The sequence below is a fragment of the Aplidium turbinatum genome, chromosome 6 (assembly GCF_918807975.1).
Source record: "Aplidium turbinatum chromosome 6, kaAplTurb1.1, whole genome shotgun sequence".
NCBI lineage: Eukaryota > Metazoa > Chordata > Ascidiacea > Aplousobranchia > Polyclinidae > Aplidium > Aplidium turbinatum.
Window position 1 is genome coordinate 24,073,131 of NC_137477.1, and position 20,863 is coordinate 24,093,993.

A 20,863-nucleotide genomic window follows, 5' to 3' on the forward strand; every position below is an offset into this window, starting at 1 on the left:
GGTGGCATAGCAAAAGGATAAGATCATGTTTTCTTCGGGATTTTTCGGAAATAAAGCTAAGTCTCTATGTTTTCTTGCTGCTAATTCCAGGCTGAGATATTTGAATGTTTGGTATTGGCAAAACTCGCTCTTTTAATGCAGTTTCGTTTAAAATTAGGCAAACTTTGTTTTAGAGACACAGGCTAGGTTGATTGCTTTTTTTGCGAGATTATTACAGTTTTATTATTTATCAATTTTCTCCTAGGTTGATCCAAAAAGCGATCTTATTCCTGTAAGTCACTAACTTTTATGCTTTAGAAAATGTAACGTCAGAGAGGTCATACATCTTGATGAGTGTCAAACAAAAAGTTTTGAGACAATGAAGTTACTGTAGCGGACGCTGCTTTCAGCATGTCCACCCATACACAGCCATCAGTGGGATGGCAACATTCCTGGGCAAAGTCGGCAAGGAATGATAGGACACGAGGTCGATTACGCTGCTGTATGGTTTACTAACTCAACTCAGAAGATCAATGCTTGCTCACAACGTAATTGTTTATAGTTTTTAATCTTCGATCCAGCAACACAGAAAGTAAAGGAAAACACCGGAATATTAAAGCTCCACCACCAACAACTGGATACGAAATATTGTCGCTGCTACATTAACAATAAACTGATCCAAACGTCATCCTGGCAGTGCCAAAAATAGAAAACAGTAGCAACAACGAAACTGATATAGCCTATTGCTTTAGAATTACCAAGACTGATTTCTTGATACTGGTTTTAAGTTCTAACTTTTGATATTGCATTCAACTGATTTCCATATTGAAAGAACCGACTTTTCATATTGAACAAAAACTCAACAAACTATTGATTTTCACATAGCAAAAACTTAACACACTCTGATTTTTACATGTTGTAGAACTCTACAAAAGACTAAATTTTCACATAGCAAACGACTGATTTTCACATAGCAAACGACTGATTGATTTAAAATCATGAGCTTAACTTCTTTAAGAAGGTACTAGTGTGAGATTGCGAGTTTTACATATGATCACACAACGCAACACGACTGCAATTCTACATAACGATGAACCAAGGTAGGAATTCGGCATAGTGACGTTGATTACAGAAGTTGAATTCCCGATTGCTGAATTGAATTCCCGAGACGTGCAGTTATGCGCTCAAGGCGGAGTCTTCTGGAAGATTCTAGTGACGTGTACGTGTGACGTCAGAGCTCTCTGGCGCTACATTACTATATTTCTGATATATATTCAAGCTTTGTATAACGAATAGCTGTTAAACGTTAATCTAGGTCGAACAAGCGATCTCAGCAGTTACAGATGGCTTATTGCATCCTTGCACAGTTTGATGTGAAATTACATCATAGGCTGAAGCTTTTCTTGCAAACAATGTGTAGTATTGACATCCGTAAATTCAATTTGAAAAGTTGAAACCCCCAAACCTCCCTCCCCAGGCTACGCCACTGGTGCAAGACAGTGATATATTATTTAATTTCTCTTGTTTTTGCTGCTATTGTCTATTGCAATATAGCCTACCAAAAGTCCCACATTTTTGACATGTCTGATCTGTTGAAAAAAATAAAATTCAAAATAAATCACAGTTGGATTCCGTATAGGACTTCTAACTGCCATGGCTAGCGAAATTCTGCGTTACTTTTTTCCAGATTGAAAAACCATTTTTACAAATGCTTCACTGAAAGTAAAAATACTCAATTAAAACGCCAACCCCAGCCAGCTAAATTTGTTGATTTTACATCGATTCAACGTTGTAGAGCGTTGAATCGATGTAAAAGATGCACTTGCTCGCGGGGACGCAAGTCTTCCAATTTAAAGGCAATAAGCAACGCAATATCTTCAGAAATAAAAGAATGAGAAAACATTTTTACTACAAGTGAAACGTATTTCAACGTCTAATAAACGTAGGAACATGTTGACTTTAGTTGCATTATTTCGTCATACTGCATTTTTTGCATCTTAATAGCCTACGTATGTAATATAATTGTTCGCTCATTGTGTGTTTTAAACTTTATCTTCATTATATTGCGCATGAAATCTTCGTGGATAGGATAAAGAAACATTAAGAAACAAAAACAAACAATTTTTTGCAAAATTACACTCAAATAATGGATTATAGCGCTTTCTGGAAACACTTTTAGTGTAATATTTGTATGATATTTATTAGCATATAAACAGCTCCGTTCTAACTCATTAAAGGTAGCTTTTACACACGAACGGGCAAAAACTGCAGTTAAATTAGAGAACACCAAAAACTCAGTAACTACACAAAAACCCAAAAGAGTAGGCCAAGCCATTCTGAAATTGCTTCCACAAATTAGTTAAAAGAAACACAAACCGCGTAAATTTTGCGCGATTTAAGATTTGCAAAATTTATTGGTGTCTAAAACAAGTCCTTGGGGGTGTTAATAGCCAGATGTCTTGGAAAACGTTATAACTTATTTTATTATATTTTCAACAAAGGGCTCAACTTTGGAATCCAAAGTTTGAAACTTTTGGGGGGCATGGCCCCTTTCGCCCCCCTGGCTACGCCTATGGCCAGAAGTCCTCTTTCATTCGTTGTACGTGGCCATACCAACAGAGTCTCTTGCGCGGTACGACCTCTTCTACTTGGTGGATGTCAAGCCTTCTTCACCTGACATTTTGTCCGCCAGTTGCATATCCACATCACTAGTACAGCGTTGCCACTATGGCTCAAACGCTTGATGTCCTCCGCAATAACTGGCCACGTCTCACTGGCATAAAGCATTACGGTACGCTTCTTGCACACATGTGTCCTTTAATAAGGAAGAGGATAGGCTACTGATTACTGCTGCTTGCCAAAATGAGGAGCTTTCAAAAATTGGTTTGGTTTTGAATCTTTATCCTCGGACTGACGAATCCCTGATAGGTTCATTCCGGTAATTTCGCATACTTGTAGAGGCTCTTAAGTCTTGACGCAGGGCCGGTTACCAAGAAGTGTTGTTGCCGGGAAACTATTCCATTCACTAGGTGCCGCTGAATGGAAAAGAGTCCAGAAATGCGTTGCTCAAGCGCACACTCCGAGTCAAACCAGCGCCGAACAATAATTCTTCCACGCGGACCAAAAAAATATCAGGATCTAAATAAAGTCTTGGAGATGATTCCTACCAATAATTGCGAAATCGCACTACTCAGCATTGCAGAAAAACTTCGAGAAGTAGCTGACTAGAATTGCAAATTTTGTTTGCTAATTTCTCCAAAAATTACAAAAATGTTCACTTCATTTTAACAAGTACGAACTTGTCCGAAAGCTTGTCCAAACAATGCATGATATGACTAGTTCTAAACAATAAATATATCTGAAAATCCTCCATCTGACATTAAGTCAGTGATATTGTTCTATGAGAGCAAAGCTGGTAGCCTAGCAATGTGACAGAGTATTGAAAACAATTTATGGAAATATAACAAATGATATTACCGTTTGCACATCAACTAGGCTATACAAAACAGCACTCACTGTATTAGCGTGGTTAAAACGTAAAAACATTTTATACCCAAACTTCATATTCCATACAACGTTAAAATTACAACATGCTTGCAGAAACAACAGTAAAACGATGTTAAAATTGATTCAAAAATAGAAGCTGTTATTCGCCGTAAAGTGATAATAGTTTTTGGCGATGACAGTGAATGCTTTGGCGTGGGTCTTCCTTATGAAGATAATTCGAAACTTCTGGGTCATAAACACCATTCTTTTTCAGCAGTGACGTGTCCCTTGGCTTTTGGGTAAATTTTCAAGCAAACCGTAGGAAGCCGCAGTTTAGTCAAAACCATGAAGTATAAACGAACATAACTGAGCAACAACACAACAATAATTAACCATATAAAAACAAAATAGCCAACGTTTTCGGCTGTGCATGTAGCCTATTGATAAGGGCTATAGTAGCCTATGCAATGCATAGCCGAAAACGTTTGCTATCTTGTTTTTATAATATTAAGTGTGTTGTTTCTCGGCAGTGGAATGAAGCAAGCATTGAAAGCGATAGACACGTGTTTCGACTATGAGGCTAGCTCATCAGTATCATAGTTCTCAACCGCTGCTTTTGTCAGTCAACTGAATTCTTACCTTGGTGGACAAAAAATAACTTAACTGTCGCCAAAGATATGCATTGTTGAGAAGGAGCGATCTTCCAGGCGTCAGCACTACCTGACTACTCACTATAGAACAGCGAGCATTACGCTAACCATACCGTGTAGCTTCCACACTAGTGCTCTGTTATGTGTTGTTGCTCAGCTATGTCTGTTTAGTGTTTATGATTAAAAAAAAGTAACCTCTCTACCCGAATTGTATTACGCGGTATGAGCGTAACCATTATTTAGCTGCCCATAACAAGGCAATATAATTAGAAAGGTCGCGTTTAGAGAATCAATGAATGGTGGTACTTCCTTCAGCGAAGAATAAGTTTGCAGTGAAATATCAGACAATTTATAGAAAAACAACATTCGAAATTTCGAACGACGTAACGAAAAGGTTGTATCAAAACGACTGTTGTGTGAAGACGACACAAATTGAAAACGCGAAGGTTGTTGCTCGATGAACTGTCGCGCCACAAAAACATATCTTATATGGGTAATGGTATCAAAAGTACCTATGAGATGAGGTACTTTATAAGGTTTAAAATAACCTACATCGCTGCTAATAGTGATACAAGCATATAGCATATGTCTTGTGAAAATTTCGATCAACATGATTTTTCAAACCATGAAGTATGTGCCGCCACATCAAACAGATTGTCCGGCACTTGTTTAAACTATCTGCACCTCCTATCGTACAAAATAAAGAAAAGTATCAAGATTTATTAGCTTAGCTTCCTTGTAAGTCAATAAAATATCTTGTTTCTCTCCGGTCCAACCTCTCCTGTGCCATGCTGACCTCTACAAGCAGCGTGGTTCTTTACTTTCATTTGTGAATAGGATCGTTTCAAATGTTTACATCATAGTTCTTGGTCTAGGTGGCGGAGGTGGAGGCGGGAGAGGAAGATCTGGAAGAGAAACGACCTGACGTGGCTCTTTCTTCAGTAACGCCGGAGTTCCTTCCTGGGATTCTTCTAATGGTGAGTCAGGGGCAGTCAATGGTGATCCTTCCGGGCTTGGGGGGCTCTCCAAAAATTCCGAGTCGGAAAGCTCTTTTCTGTTCTAAAGGTTAAATTTGACAAGAAATAAGTTCTGATTTAAAGTGTACTGGATTATAAAGCAATGTCAAGCACAGAGCCAAAAAGGCAAAAGCCTGGAATTAATTTATTAACTATGAGACAAGTTTGCCTCACAATAAGTTCGCAATCTATAGAACCAAAAATGATAGCGTCAGAATTATCAGGCTAGGTAAACCAATGACTTGAAGAAGATTTATAAACTTGCTCATTCACACATTTGCAACCTTTGAAATCAAATGAATTTATCATTTTGTGGAGTAAAGTTTGTTGGGGAAGGTAACCACTGTAATATTAACCATGGTAATACGAATTTATCATATTACCGTGGTTAGCATCAATCCTCTGTTTTTCTGTAAATGTAAAAAGTAAAAGATTAAAAATAAAAACAGAGAGAGACTGTTCACCAGGCATTTGATAATAAAAGTAATTTGCGTTCTTCTGGTGACTATTTACTAGGTTACCTCCTGATGTTAAAGATGATAACTAGCTTTTGTATTTCCGACGTATTTCCGAGATTAAAAATAAGTGATAAATTAAACAGTTGAACTTCCATTGAAAAACCAAACACAACATACGCGCTTCACAGAATGGTCCAGAGATTTTCTCATTCTCTCTTTTCCTTTCTCGTTTTTCAACTGATAACGTTCCACGTATCTTCGAATGAGCCTCCTCACTTTCACCTCGTTTACCTCCATAGTTTTGTCAGCTGAGCAAATCTAGAAAGAAAATTGACTTGATCAAATTGAAGCTTCGACAAGCAACGTAATTCTACTACTGTTGGGGCTGATGAGCAACACGTTCAAGAACTTCATTCACTACTACCTAGTGGAAAAAAATAGTATACAGATAAACACAATTAACAAATTCCAGAAACTTTACACTGTCAACCACTGTGGCAAATTTCACGTTCGCAGTTGATCAAGAGCTGCAAGTTCGCAAAACTGTCAGGTAAGGTTTAAAAGTAACACTGGACCATACACGCATGAAAGAAAATGGGTTCGCTAAAAGAAAAGGCGATTTCTGGCGAATTGCAACTACTATTTCCTTGGATATTCGGGTTGACCAGAACAGAAAATAAGAACCTATCGTTGTTTATAACACTGGACCATACACGCATGAAAGAAAATGGGTTCGCTAAAAGAAAAGGCGATTTCTGGCGAATTGCAACTACTATTTCCTTGGATATTCGGGTTGGCCAGAACAGAAAATAAGAACCTATCGTTGTTTATAACACTGGACCATACACGCGTGAAAGAAAATGGGTTCGCTAAAAGAAAAGGCGATTTCTGGCGAATTGCAACTACTATTTCCTTGGATATTCGGGTTGACCAGAACAGAAAATAAGAACCTATCGTTGTTTATAACACTGGACCATACACGCATGAAAGAAAATGGGTTCGCTAAAAGAAAAGGCGATTTCTGGCGAATTGCAACTACTATTTCCTTGGATATTCGGGTTGACCAGAACAGAAAATAAGAACCTATCGTTGTTTATAACACTGGACCATACACGCGTGAAAGAAAATGGGTTCGCTAAAAGAAAAGGCGATTTCTGGCGAATTGCAACTACTTTTTCCTTAGATATTCGGGTTGACCAGAACAGAAAATAAGAACCTATCGTTGTTTATAAAACTGTTTATGAACCATGGACGCTGAACACGTTGGTGACAACTCCATAAGATTTTCAAATGAAGTTAAATTTATAACTTGCTGAAAATGGATACACAATTACACAATTTTCATAATTAGATGGTCTCATACCTTATTGACCGCTCGTTTCATGATATCTTTGTATTGGGATTTGCTAACTTCTCGCCTCGCATAATGAGGCTTGATGGCATCTTTAGCCACAGCGACGACTTTGCTTTGAAACTTTTTCTTTTTTTGTTGCTAAATATAAAACATGACACCCTTTCTGTTGAATATGTTTTGATTCTATAAGGTTTTGTGTGAATAAACACAGTAAGATTGAACCGCTAGCAAATGCCTTTCCTCTTTTTTCACAGAGCAGAGAAATCGCTGCCAAATACACAATTAAACATAGACGATCGAGTCCGCCAAGTCAAGTGTTTGTTGCATAGAGAAACTTAACCGGTCACGTGCACAAAATAAATCAACTTACACTTTTCTTCTTATCTCGGTTGTACAGAGCAACTGCTGAGCTTTCTATGTTGTCAATATTGGCAGGCGACAAGCCATCGGCTTCTTTGTGACTGCGCCGCCTTTTTGGACTGGATTTCATTTTCTTTTCTTTGCTTAAGACCTGAGAAAACAAAGCTATTTTGGTTAAAAAAAAATGTACTGTATTCCGTTCTCACTTTGAAATACCAAAACTATAAAACCATGCTATGTCGTTTAGTGGCACCCTAAGCCGAATAATTTTTCACAAAAACATATTCTGGTCAAGTTGAAACATAGAAGTCTCACACTCACATGCATCCTACGGTAAGATGCCAAAAGTTTGTGAATACTGATCTTTCTGAGTAAAATTTAAAGAAAATTACCTGTCCAAGTTGGAGTTGCTTAGACAATTCCGCAATGCTAATGATGGCGTCTTTAGCATCACCCTGTGGTTTCAAGCCAACGATATTAAGGATTTCAGAAGGATTCAATGTGTTCTCTAGTTCTTTACTGTTGCCTTTTGACTGCTCGTCGTTCTTCACGTCATTATTCGCGTTTTGTGGTAGGTTCAGGAGTTTAGTAAACAATGACACAGCGTTGGTATTGGCAGTCGTTTCTTCTGCTTTGGAGGGAGGAGGAGGTACAGCATCTTCTTCATCCAGTGACACAGGAGATATGGGACAGGAGGGAGAATACAATGCAGACTCTGTGTGAAGAAACCATGATATGTATTTATATTCCTGTCAGTAATATATTTGGTAACCATCATGATTAATGCCAATAAATGACACTAATTAGCATTTTTTTTACAATGAAAACATTGACAAGAAAGGTATAAAAATCCATTTAAAATGCGCATAAAAAATATAGCATGGAAGAGGGGCATTGTATTCAAATATTAGAATAACTGCAGAAGGTGTTCGAAATGTGAAAACAGCTTGATCAATTGTCACTAAAATACAAAGACACTCTCCCGTTAAGGCTACAATTTAGCAGATACTGTGTCTGGTAGAGAGTTAAACTGCTTTAGTCAAATAATGCTCCCTTAACATTGCTAGAGGTATGATATAGTAATCTTTTAACATTCGAAAAGTTTTCTTCGGCGGTATTCAAGACCAGCAATAATAGCAATTGTTGCTGTCGCAAGACTGAAGACTTACCGTCTTGTTCTTTTGTACTTGTAGCATCGCGTCGGTCAAGAGAAGACGGTGATTTGGATTTAGGTTTGGGTTCAGTGGTTATTTTTGACTTCAGAGAAGCATCACCGTTTGAAGGTGCAGAACGATCATTCGTTGGAACTACGGCAAAGGTTGGCTTTGAAGTAGGAGAAGGCAATGGGAATGTGGATTTTGCATTTGATGCAGAAATAGAATCAATCGCAAAGATTTCGCTGATAGTTGGATGAGGCTGTGGTGAAAATTCACTCGGGGAGTCACGATTAATTGTGTTCTGCATAGATTCCACAGTTTTTTCTAGAAACTTGCTCAAGAGCTCTTTCTTAGGTGATTTCAAGTGTGATAAATCTAATTGATGACCAGATTGAATTTTTTCAGATGAATGTTTGGGAAGATGCAGTTTCGGTGAAGATTTTCTATGCTTCTCATGGTGGGATCTTCTCCGTTCTCTACTCTGTGAACTTTTTCTTTGGGATGAAATTTGTTTCTTGGATGGACTAATGGATGAAGATTCATGGTCATGCTTTTGTTTATGATCCGAGGATTTCGATCGTGATCTGAAGTGGTGTGAAGATTCACTTTCTCTTGATTTATCAATGATAGGGGACTTTTCCGATTGATTGCTAGAATACATTTGAGACGACAAATCATCTTTCGACAGATTTATATCCAGGACAAGCTCTTCTTTCGCTGTCACTGTTCTGTCAGAATCCGCAGATTGGCTTGGAACGTTTAAAGTCCCAGATCGTGTATCGTTGGCAGTAGGAAACTTGTGCATGAATGTACGCATATCTGTATCTTTAGACGGATTTCCAGCAACATGTAAAGCATCTTTTGAAGGATTGTTATCAGCATTTGTAGCCTCGAAAGGTTCTTCTAGATTTATCACGGTTTCGTAAGAAGAGCTTTGCTTTAAGCTCGAGGGTTCAATCTTTTCTTTTTTTGTCATGTTTGAAGCCAAAAAAGCATCTCGAGGTTCAACGTCTGCAGTTTGATTCAAGGATACGTCTGAGTCTTTTTCTATTGACTCTTTAGCAGTCTCTTTATCATTAGTCTGTGATAACGCATCGCTGACATCATCGTCACCTTGTTCTAGCTCGCGTTTCTGAAGCTGACTTGACGTTTCTTCGTCATGCTCTATTTCTTTAACCGTTTCCGTCACCGAATTATCGTCTGGAGTTTGAGTGGTTGGTATGTGAGGTGATTTATTTCTGAGACTGTTTTCCCATCTTTTCCTCGATTGTTCCAGAAACTTTTCAGCATAACTGGGCGTTTCTTTAAACTCCTGACTCGAGGCTATCATCGAACTGTTTTGACTGCCCATGACTGAATCGCTTGGACTTGAGCTTGGAGATAAAAGTGATGGTGAAAGTGGAGAGGGACTTCTCATATCATCTTTTGGAACATCGTTCAGTTCAGCTGAGTGAACACTGTAGGATTCGCAGTCAGATTTAATATCGACTTTGGTGGATTCTTTGACTGGTTGTTGGAACGGTTTCTCCAACAGGTCGTCGATGTCCAAATCACTATCTTCGCTCATTGGTTGTGAAGTGACCTGTGGGGAACTTTCTGCTTTCATGTCCACATCAGAGATTTTATCGCCACCATATAATAAGTTTAAATATGGCGAAGGTTCGGATTCTTTAACAGCAGCTTTGCTTTCATTTACTTTTGTAACGAGACACTGGGCATCATCAGTCACTTTCTCAATGACATTGCCAGATTGCACGGTTAAAAGGCCGTCTTTTGACATGGTAGTGCTGTCTCTAGAAGACTGAGTAACCGAACTATCGCCCATGACACCAATTTCATGCTTTGTGGGATCACCATGTCTTTTGTTGTGAGCAGCTTGGATACTTTCAAGGCTTGTACCAACAATTTCTACATCAGAAGTGGCGTTGTCCGAAATCACAGTGTCTTCTTTTACCGTTGGCTCAATAAACTGTTGATGTGACGGTGCATCATTTATTTCACTGATACGTCTTTTTTTGTTGGACTTGCGTGATTGCTTTTGTTTTATATCATCATCGACTTCAGAACTGCTTTCAACAACCGAATGTTCCATTTCTTTTGTGGTTGTTTTCGTTTTTACAAAAGTTGTTTGATCAATAGAATAACTACGTTTTTCCTTACCATGCTTTTTTCTTGACAATTTTTCATGTTTATGTTTTTTCGAATGTTTTTGCCTCTTCAAAGGCACCTCATCATCACTGGTAGAGCTCGACGATAGCTTCTTTTTCTTTGGCTTCCTAAATTTGCGATTGCTCTCGGAGTCTTCGTCACTTTGATAATCACTGCATCTTTGAAATCTATCTTTCTTATGTTTCTTTTTCTTTTTTCCAGAGCCCTTTGCTTGTTCAGGTGAGCTGTATCTTTTTTCCTTGTGCTTCTTTTTCTTCTTTTCAGACTTTTGTCTTGAAACCATGGCTTCATGTATAGCCAGTTCTAGACTAATGTCCTCTTCGATGTGTTCAGATAATTCCAAGCAGGCTTCATCTTTCTTCGACGTCTCCGTTATCCAAACATCCAATGACTCTTTGTACTTTTCCTTCTTTGTGTCGCTCTGACTTGGAAAAGACTTTTCTTGACGCTTAAGTTTCTCTTGATATTTCTGTTTTGCTTTTGCCAGTATCTCATCTTTCGATGGTATTTTCATCTTTTTTACTGGCTCTGGAGATTTCCTCTTAGATCGAATCCTTGGTTTCTGTTCTTTGAGTTGATGAGCTGAGTCTTTTTTTCGATAAGTATTGGTCTTTGATATGTGAGTTGTTCGGCTATCATATTCATGTTTTGTGCGATGAGGTGAAGAGATTAACTGTTTTCGGTGGGGTGATCTTGATCTATGTCTCCGCTTTGAAGAATGATGATGTGGTGAATGTGATCTTGATTGGTCTCTTCTTCGGGAAGAATAGCGTGACTTATGAGAAGAGTGTTTGGGTGATCGTGACTGTTTTCTGGACTTAGACCTTTTTCGATTAGAGGGAGATCTAGATTTTTGTCTGTGTTTTTGAGGACTTTTTTGTTTTTTCTTTTTTAACTCTTCTTTTTTATCCTCCGAAGAACTGGATGAATCTACTCTGTCAGCAGCTTGCTTTACTTCTTCAAAATTGTCGATACAATCAGCTGTCTCACCAGTAGCATTCACAGAAGTTTCTAAACTTGAAGGTTGCGTATCAGCGTTAGTGCTTGACGTTTCCATAGCTTCAGAAGCACGAGGCGGGGTTTGAGAAGACAGAGCTTCAAAAACAGGGGGGCGACTTCCAGGACATGTTACATTGCTAATGGCATCTGTTTCAGTGAGTTGAAAAACTTCAGGAGACCTGACCGTCTTAATTTCAGCGGCAAATGCGGACTTGATTTTACGGCTATATTTTTTAAATTTTATAGGAACAACTGATGATTCTTTAACATTAAACCCGGGAAGTTTCACCTGTTGCACATCAGAAAACTTAGATTCATTGTCGGAAGACTGAATACTTTTACAATTCTCCTCAACTTCATCTTCAGCAAACATATCCAAGTCATCAACAATGTCACTTTTAGTTGGTTTTGACGACTGGGGAAGCTTCTTTGAACTTGTTTTCTTTTTGACGTTTATAAATTGTTTTGATTCATCTAACCGGCTTTCCAGCATTTGGTCAATATCAAGATGGGTCTCATCAGGAAAAACCGGTTGTTGCAGTTTCCTCGAGATTTTCTTGAATGGACTTTCATCAGGTGCTTCCGGTGGTTGGTTGGCAGCAATAATGACATGGCTTGTTGGCTCTTCGTCATCAGACAGAGTTGGTTCAAAAGGATCATAAACTTCTAAACTTTCATTGAGATTATCCTCTTCATCCAGAAGCTGGAACGGATCATAAGGAGTTTTACTGTCACTAGTTTTTCTATTTCCAAGACTACTTTTTGGTAAATCTAATACAGGGCGAATCGATATTTTTGTTTTTTTTAGAGTTAAATTGTTTGAAGACTTTCGTTCTCGGCGGGAAGCATTTTTTGGCTTTTTCTCTATTTCTAGGTCCAAATCAAAAATGTCAGGGGACTTTTCATTTTTTTCTCCAGAGATTGAGCCACTTGGACGTTGCGCAAACTGTGAGAGATCTTTGGATTCACTTCTTGGAGGATGTTGGTTTGGCTGGTCACTCGAGGTACTTTGTTGCCCTTGACTGGATGAAACTGAAAATAGAAAGTTACTCACAATTAAGTTGGCTACTTGATAGCGTTAAGAGCTTGACAAAAGTGAATGCAATCACGTTCTTAAAAACAACCAACACGACTAAGAAATACAAACATGCTTATGTCAGCAAAATCTCTTGAAAGAGTGATCACTTGACAAACTTAGATGAACAAACCTTTTTGGTTCTGTGAAGGAGATCCGGCACAATTGTTTAATTTCGGCTGATTCTTCGTCTTGTTGACAGAGCTTTCATCATCTTTATTGCAAGATCGTTTAAAGGTATGAGATATTTTCTTTCGACTGTTCAAAACTAGGCCCCCTCCACGTTGTATAGTGATTGTACTGCTTGGGGCTAGCAACCGTTCTTGACTGGAAAATATTGATGACAGAACATCGGGCACAGGCGGTGAAGGCTCCCGTTGTCTGCAATGTTACACATTTCAAGGAAGAGTTTTCAGCACTTACATACAGAACTCATACAATTTTTAGAAATTTCATAGATAAAAATGTAGATACAAACGACCTGTTTTAGTTTTAACCTGGTGCTGCGGGTTCGCTGTGGTATGGAAGGTTCGGAATGGCCCGTTTCGGCAAATCCAATTTGGAGAAGCCGATTCCAGGTAATCTCATTTCAGAGACAGCTTTTTTCGGAGAAAACTGATTCGGAGAATTTGTAGAGATTATTTAGGTAGGCGGTTTTTGTGTTTACCTTTCCATACCCATGCAAAAGATTAGGCAACTGACTTAATCTATAACACTGGTCAACAAGAAATTTTTTACAAGACAAACTAAGAATCATTTCCAAGTAATTCTGGTACTCAAGTAAGTAATTCAATACAAATACGTAGCCAGTGCTATGCTTGGTCAAAATTAGTATTGTTTTTGAATGCTTAAACTGTATAAGATAGCTTTAAAGTTGCTGTATTTTTGTTATTAACACAACTGGTAAGAGCAACAGCAACAAGTATGAGTGCTAGACCAAGTGGCTCAAGTTGAGTTTGATTGAACATCGAAACAATTTTTTGCTTCATATGCTGAGAGTAGGTGGTAGTTTTAGTGCGGAGGCTATAATCTGTTGTCGCAAAAAACTACTGTATTGACTTTATTTTGCGTTTGCTTCATTTCCTATGGCGGAAATATATCGAATCGGATTTTATGTACCGTAGGCGAATAATTTTCACAGCACAGTGTTATCGAGATTAAGCCTGCGACAGTCATCAGAACTGATAGTAGTGGATTAGAAAAGAACACAGACTTGTTTGAAGATCATAAACTTGTTTTACCTAGATGGCTCGTTTCCAAACGTGAGGAGTGAAGGAAGGGGAGTGTTGAACCTTATCGCTGATTGGGATAACAGGCGATGCTTTTGTGCAATCAAATAACTTGGTTCCCTGGATGATGCTTCATCTCTGTAGAACAGTGGCAAAAATTGAAGATACTTGTATTACCTTTTTACCCGAAAGCTCATTCAGTTGAGCAACCGATTACAAACAAAGATACGGCAAGATCACAGAACGACGACTCAACTCTCGAGGTGTGCGCTAGAGTAACGCACTTTAATGGCCTATAGTGGACTGCTTGCTTTATGGATAACACTTCAACAATCGGATACTTCACTAGTGTCAACCTCGGTCACCGGGCATGTGTCAGTGGTTCATCGTCTCTACCAGTATGAGAAACTGCCAGGAACAAGCTCTCGAAAAAGCTTCCTTGGTCCGGGGATAAAGATTCCCATATTCAATCAAATTACCAGCTAACTTCGTATTAAAACAATGCTCATTACTCATCAGTACTGATTTGAAAAAGTTGAACATGTGGTTCAAAAATTTGTGATGCTACAAACACCTGCAGCATATATAGAAAAGCATTATGTCTACACTACCGCATAAAAATATCAACAACCATGTTGGTTTACCATACCTGTACTCAACCAATTCATCAGCCTCGCCAGTCAATGACAGAGGAAGAAAAGCAGGTGTGTCTTGCAAGGAGGAAGCTTGAGTCTTCAATGAAAAGCCGCCTAAAATAAATGTAAAAAGTTAAGATATGCTCGAATATCTCCTGTAGTGAAAAATTCACAAACGCAACTTAGTTAAGAAAAGAGTAACTGCAAGTAGAGGTCTATTTCGACCTCATGGGTTTCAGCAGTGCAATGATAGTCGCAGATCAATAAACACAGCCGAACAATAACAAAAAATTCTGGTGACGGAGATATTTCAATGATTTTAGGGTATTTTTAGGGCGCTGAATCCAAATATGGCATTAGTCTTTTTTAATGGGCTTTACTTTTTGGAATATTCAATTATTCATGTTTCAATTTTACAAATACTGGATAACAGCATAGATATAGGCGTCTCAAGAAGTATGGTAAATTCATAATATTGTGATAGAGTTGGCATAAAATTATTACAAAAGGAGGATAAACCTCATTGCAATGAAAAAAAGCAAAAACTTTATCCTCATTTCACTTATCAAAATCCCATACTTTCTTGGGAGTAACACAGCAACAGACACTTTTCTGACTAATATGCATTACAGCATAAGAGCCAAACAAAGGTTATGCAAAATATACGCAGAGGCACTGAGGTTGCAGAAAAAAAATTTAACATATGGTTTAAAGGGAACCAGAAAATCACTATAATGACTGTTACTTTTGCACAGTAAAGTTTCAATCCCAACGCGAAAAAAAGGAAATATCCTGACTTGGCATTAGCGAGGCAACCAAAGTCGTAGGGGTAGGCCTATTCTGAAGATATTCCTCTTCCAGTCCTTACATCATTGTCACACCTTCAAAGATCAGACAGTAAAGAACCACATAAGATAGAATGTTGTGAAGCCAGCAGTAGTAGTTACAACGGTTTTGGAGAGAGCTCTTTAACCTGTAAATCCTTTACTCAAGACCGTAGTGACCTCATTGGAGATCTGAACTTGACAAAACAAAAATCTGAGCCGTTGGCACCAAGGCTGAAAGTCCAAATTGTCTTGATCAAGAAGCTATAGTTACAATTCACCGAAAAGAAAGGAAGTTTTTCTTTCCTATTTCAGTGAAAATGAAAACATGGGGTGTTGCAATGACACACTTGGGCTTTTGATAAAAACGGAAGTATTAGATAACAGACTACAAAATCGCCAAATTTTTGTTAACTTTACGGGAAGCTTGAAATATGTGTCGCTCCATGATGGCAACTGCTAGGCATCCCTTCCAATAACTCACTCCACCAAGCTGAAAGACGAATATTGAACTATTTTTGGAGAAGATCAAGTATGATGAGCTCCAGTGGCCAATTTGGGTTGACCTTAACATAGTGAGCTTTTTTGCTTAGACAGCAAGGGGCATACTAAAAATGTTTCATATATATATTTGTAAGACAAGAGATCAAAGCAACAACATTGGACTAAAAAGGTATGGCCTGTCAGTATGTTAATTACTAATCAATCAGTTAGTACATGCATGCTGAACAACTTTCAAAAACTGGGAGCAAATATGAACATAAACGTCCATTCCTTCCATAGTTACTTGAGTAGATTTCCTGAAAATCTAGGTGATATATCTGAAGAGCAGAGCAGCGTCAACAACTGCTGATTCAACCTGATTGTCCTAATGTCTGCTATAAAATAAGTCATACAGGTATTCATTTAAAAAGAGGTAATTGTTTAATGAGTTGCTACTTTGCGTTTCACTGATGTGTATTAAGCTGCTTTATAGCAGGTGTCGGTAAACATTCTGTTACGAGGCCACCTCGATTTATCAACTCTTGCCGACCACAGAAAATGTGTTATAGAACCATACCTTTCCTTCGTTTGTTGTATAGAGTAAATATTATGCTTTCCTGCTTATATCGACACTACCGTTTGTCACTCTATTTTGATTTTTGAAACTTTTCTGGATTTCTGTTGTTTATGCACAGAAACATACGTGACAGTATCTCGGCATACGTTTCATGCTTGGGAAGGAATACTGGATGAATCAAACAAAGTTCTGTTCATCATAATAAATAAAAAATATACAAAACGAAATGGTGATACTTACCATTTTTGAACCTAATATTTAAAAATATTTCAAAAACTAGAGCAAATTTGAAAAAAAACAAGTTTATTTTCGGATTCAGCGCCCCTAATATACCCCAAAATCGATAAAACATTTCCGGCACTAAAATTTGTGTTGACCAGTGAATAAACACAGTCCCAAACCTTTTTTTCCAGATGTTCTTTTTCTTGACTTGCATTTACGTCTTCTTCTCTTCTTCCTTCGTCCAGATTTAGATCGCTTTACAGATCGTTTTCTGTTACTTCTAGATGAAACGCTCCTTCTCGTTGGTGAAGCTGCATCCCACAAGCGTTCACCCGCATTGACCAAGATTTCATTTACAATTGCATCCAGTTGCTACAAAAAAACAACCTCAAGCAACGTTGTTGAAATGTAACCTGGGTGTATATATTTTGGGCAAGTTTGGAACTTATTCGACAAGGAATTACTTTTATTGGACACGAAGAATATATGCATACCGTCTATTAGAAACATTTCATTAATATATATTTTTTTAAAGGTGCATTCCAACTTGTGTTTTGCAAGCCCGATATTTATTCACTGTAGCCAAAATGTAAAGGTGGCCCTATTTCAGGTTTCCTGCATAAAATAAGCGAAAACTATGGCAAAGATATACACTCTACACAGTACAACATCAGTTTGGATAAACGAATAGTGATAAACACCTCGTCAAGACTGGTATGAACTTCAGCGTGACGGCGCCTTGTTTGTGATATGCGGATTCGCACACGTTCCGACAAATTCGTTCGACCAACCAAACGCGGGTGTGAGCTCACAGTGGCTGGAGAAAGAGACCACATGGTTATAGAAAGAAAAACAGGTGAATCATGTACAGGTCAATATCTCGTGTACAGGGTGAACAGAAAGTCCTTGAACTTTTTGTCATTTTATAAGTAAACATATTGAATGTCACTTATATGCCTTTTAATATGCTAAACATATTGATACACTCTCTAAAATTTAGGTCTAAGTGTATGCATTAATTATAAGGTCTAAAATAAGCCAAAGACAAGCCACTATTCAGCTGCATTGCGCGGGAAAAACCAATTCTGAGATCATTAAACTCTTAAAAGTTGTCAAATCCACCGTTTATTATGTTGTGAATAGATTTAAGGAGCTTGGTACATTTGAAGATCGTCCTAAGTAGAAGTAGAAAACCTCGCACTATTGGAAAAAGGAAAGTGGTCTCCGACCTCCTCGCTCTTGGAACTGGGATTTCTCCGAACAGTAACACACCGGAGGAAGAATGCACAGCCGACTGGTAAGGCATTCATGTGAAGCCGACACTCATAAGGGAGCTGATTCGACACCGCTCAGAAGCCTGCTGTGTCTTTTGCAAAGATACGTAATGACACACTTAAAGGTGGATACGAACACTAGCTTACCTGCATTTTCGTCCATTAAATCTAAATATCTAACTCTAACTAACTTTTATAAACAGCACAAAAGGATGAGTAAACTCATTAGAAAGTTCAAATGGAGTGTTAACTTACGGTTTGTTGAAATTAAACAAAAACTTACAGCGGTTGCTGCGTATTGACAAACAGCTGGGGCAAAACCATTCGCCAGCAGGGACAGCGTCTAGGGGTGGTTGCAGACAAGCGCAATGGAACCTACAATAATGTCACAGTGTACATCATTACATTCATTAGAGCATAGTTAGATCTACAAGGTAGCCCTACTTCAAAATGCATTGAAGTGAAATGATTAAAATAACTTAATATTTTTTACCAAAATAGTAGAAAAAAAGTCTGAAACTTCACAACTGTAGGCTACCTGTTCTATTTTTGCTATTACTACAACGTATCGACAAATTGCACATCTACGACATAGTCTTAAAAATTTTCACTGCTATGACAGTACTTTTTTTACTTACGCTTTATCACATCCATCACACAACAGTAAACTGTCTTCATTGTCACCACTGCCACAAATTTCACAGCCACTGATCAAATCGTCTTCATTTGCACAAGCTTTTCCTTTTACTGTCAGCTCACGAAAGAAGCCGCCACCGAATCGCTTGTACACTTTAACAGATTGGAATTCAATCCTGTCTACTGGACATGAGTTGGCGTTCTGAACATGATAAAAACAACAGATAATTTTAACATGCTGAATATTGTGAATAAGCATAAAGCAAAGGCATTTGCAATTTTTCTTTTCTTTTACATCATCGTAAATTTGGTGTTGGTTTTGTTTGTTAACGGTTTAGTACCTGAGATACAATATATTATGATACCGGTAACTGAGATACAAACACACAGTTTGCATTATATTTAGTCGCTATCTCTGCCTGAAGCAGACTGCGCGTCTAAATGGATCAATGGATCATCTGCCTTCATGAGTCACGGTTTTGAGCTAGTTTGCCCAGTGTCGCCAAATTGAGTTCGGTCCATGCCTGGATAATGTAATGTCATCGCCTTGGTAGTCTGCCTCATTTTATTTATTTTTGTTGACCTTACATTCCATGCAGAATTTGCGATATGGTAATTATTTTTTGTCCTTTAATTATAGTCTCACAACCCATACAATGCAGTACCTTGCTCCATTCTAAAATACAATCCACGCAAAAAACATGTCGACAGTTATTTGGCAATCCAATATGTTGCTCAATGAAGTCATTTAGACAGATTGGACAAGACTGATCATCTGCAATTATAATAGTAACAGTCAGATGATGCATATACTTCTGGTAAAAAATCAACAACATGTTTAACATTCACATATTAAATATTAAGCATTTTAAATATTTCACAATTTGATTTAAACATGTAATACAACAAATGAAGCCAACAATTTGTTCAATGTTTTTTCAATTAACAAAAGTTAATAAATTCTAAAAATAAATTAGTGGAAAACACAGTATCAAAACTGTGTTTGAAGCCATCAGTGTAGTACCCCCATTTCCGATTTGATGATATTCCTCATCATCTGAGGTGTCTCCATCCTCACTTTCTCCATCAGAGTCTTCATCATTGAACTCATCTGCTTCACTTGCAGTCCCATCATCGCAACTTATTATTCTTTTTGTCATTGTTTGCTTAGCTGTATTATAATTTTAGCTAAATACAGATAATAAATAAATAATACTTGCCGAATAATAGCAGACCCATGCACACTAGTGTTGGATCAAATACTTCAATTGTAAGTGAATGAAATGAAATACACAATGTCATGCAATTGTCATAATGATTGTAGGCTTGAAAAGCAGTGTATGACTAGCCGAAAACGTTAGGTAGAGAGGTAACTGTTTCAACCTAAAAAGGGTGATCATCAGAAGGTCCTTATTCAAGGGTCTGCTACTATTCGGCGAGTCCGATTCGGCTAATCCGATTCGGCGAGTTCTCTATTCGGCGAGTGCCCTATTCGGCGAGTTTTTGAAATTTTATTTTTGAAAGGGAATTATCGGGTACCGTAGCCTAATTATAGTTGCCGTTTTTACATCGTTAATCGTTGAAACCGTGCAGAAAGGAATAAAAATAAAATGTTTGAACTATAAATTAAAATTCGTTATGTCAGTTCAGTTGAGTTGTTTATATTTCTGACCATCATGAAAAACATTACACGTCGACATAGCAAAGGTAGAAGCGACAAAACGCAAACGTTACAACGTGCTTGAATTCGTCATGTCAGTTCAGTTGTTTTTATTTTTAATCATGATATCAAAAAAGAATTCACGTCAACATAGCAAAGGTGTAAAAAAAGGTAGAAGCGACAAAACGTGAACGTTAAAACGTGCTTGTGACCGAAGTAAGTTATTGAGTTGAAAGAAATTTGGCACGGTTGCAACACCTTCAGAAAAATTCAAGAAATGAAGGGAAAATAAAAAAATAAAATGTTACAAAAAAAATCATGTTTAATGTCTATAAGTTAGTACTTTTGAATAGTTAAAATGATTAGTTTGGATCAACAAATGTGTGGCCTAAAGCTTGGATTGAAAGGAAATTATCGGGTACCGTAGCCTAGTTATTCCGACCAGCAGAAATTGCCGTTTTTACATCGTTTTAATGTCGCTAAATGTTGAAATCGTGTAGAAAAGAGAACTTTGATGACTAGGATACGTTGAAATTGAGAAACATTCACAGAAGCCCTTCGATTTGTTCCAAGAACACATTTAGCCTAACAGTTCATTTGTACATTGATTCAACGTCTGA

At 37.8% G+C, this 20,863-nt stretch overlaps 1 protein-coding gene across 1 annotated transcript; it reads right to left on the reverse strand.

Annotated features, from left to right (window-relative positions):
- Window positions 1-2,200: 2,200 nt before the first annotated feature.
- LOC145772737 (uncharacterized) lies at window positions 2,201-19,761 on the reverse strand. Its single transcript, XM_082584614.1, has 15 exons — window positions 19,608-19,761; window positions 19,249-19,358; window positions 18,586-18,785; window positions 18,231-18,322; window positions 17,375-17,490; window positions 16,853-17,045; window positions 14,582-14,681; window positions 13,945-14,070; window positions 12,837-13,084; window positions 8,473-12,660; window positions 7,696-8,018; window positions 7,314-7,454; window positions 6,953-7,081; window positions 5,767-5,907; window positions 2,201-5,174 (listed from the first exon to the last, which is right to left on the reverse strand). Exons 1-15 carry the CDS (start codon window positions 19,741-19,743, stop codon window positions 4,968-4,970), a joined length of 6,450 nt encoding a protein of 2,149 aa, XP_082440740.1. The 5' UTR covers window positions 19,744-19,761; the 3' UTR covers window positions 2,201-4,967.
- Window positions 19,762-20,863: the final 1,102 nt, after the last annotated feature.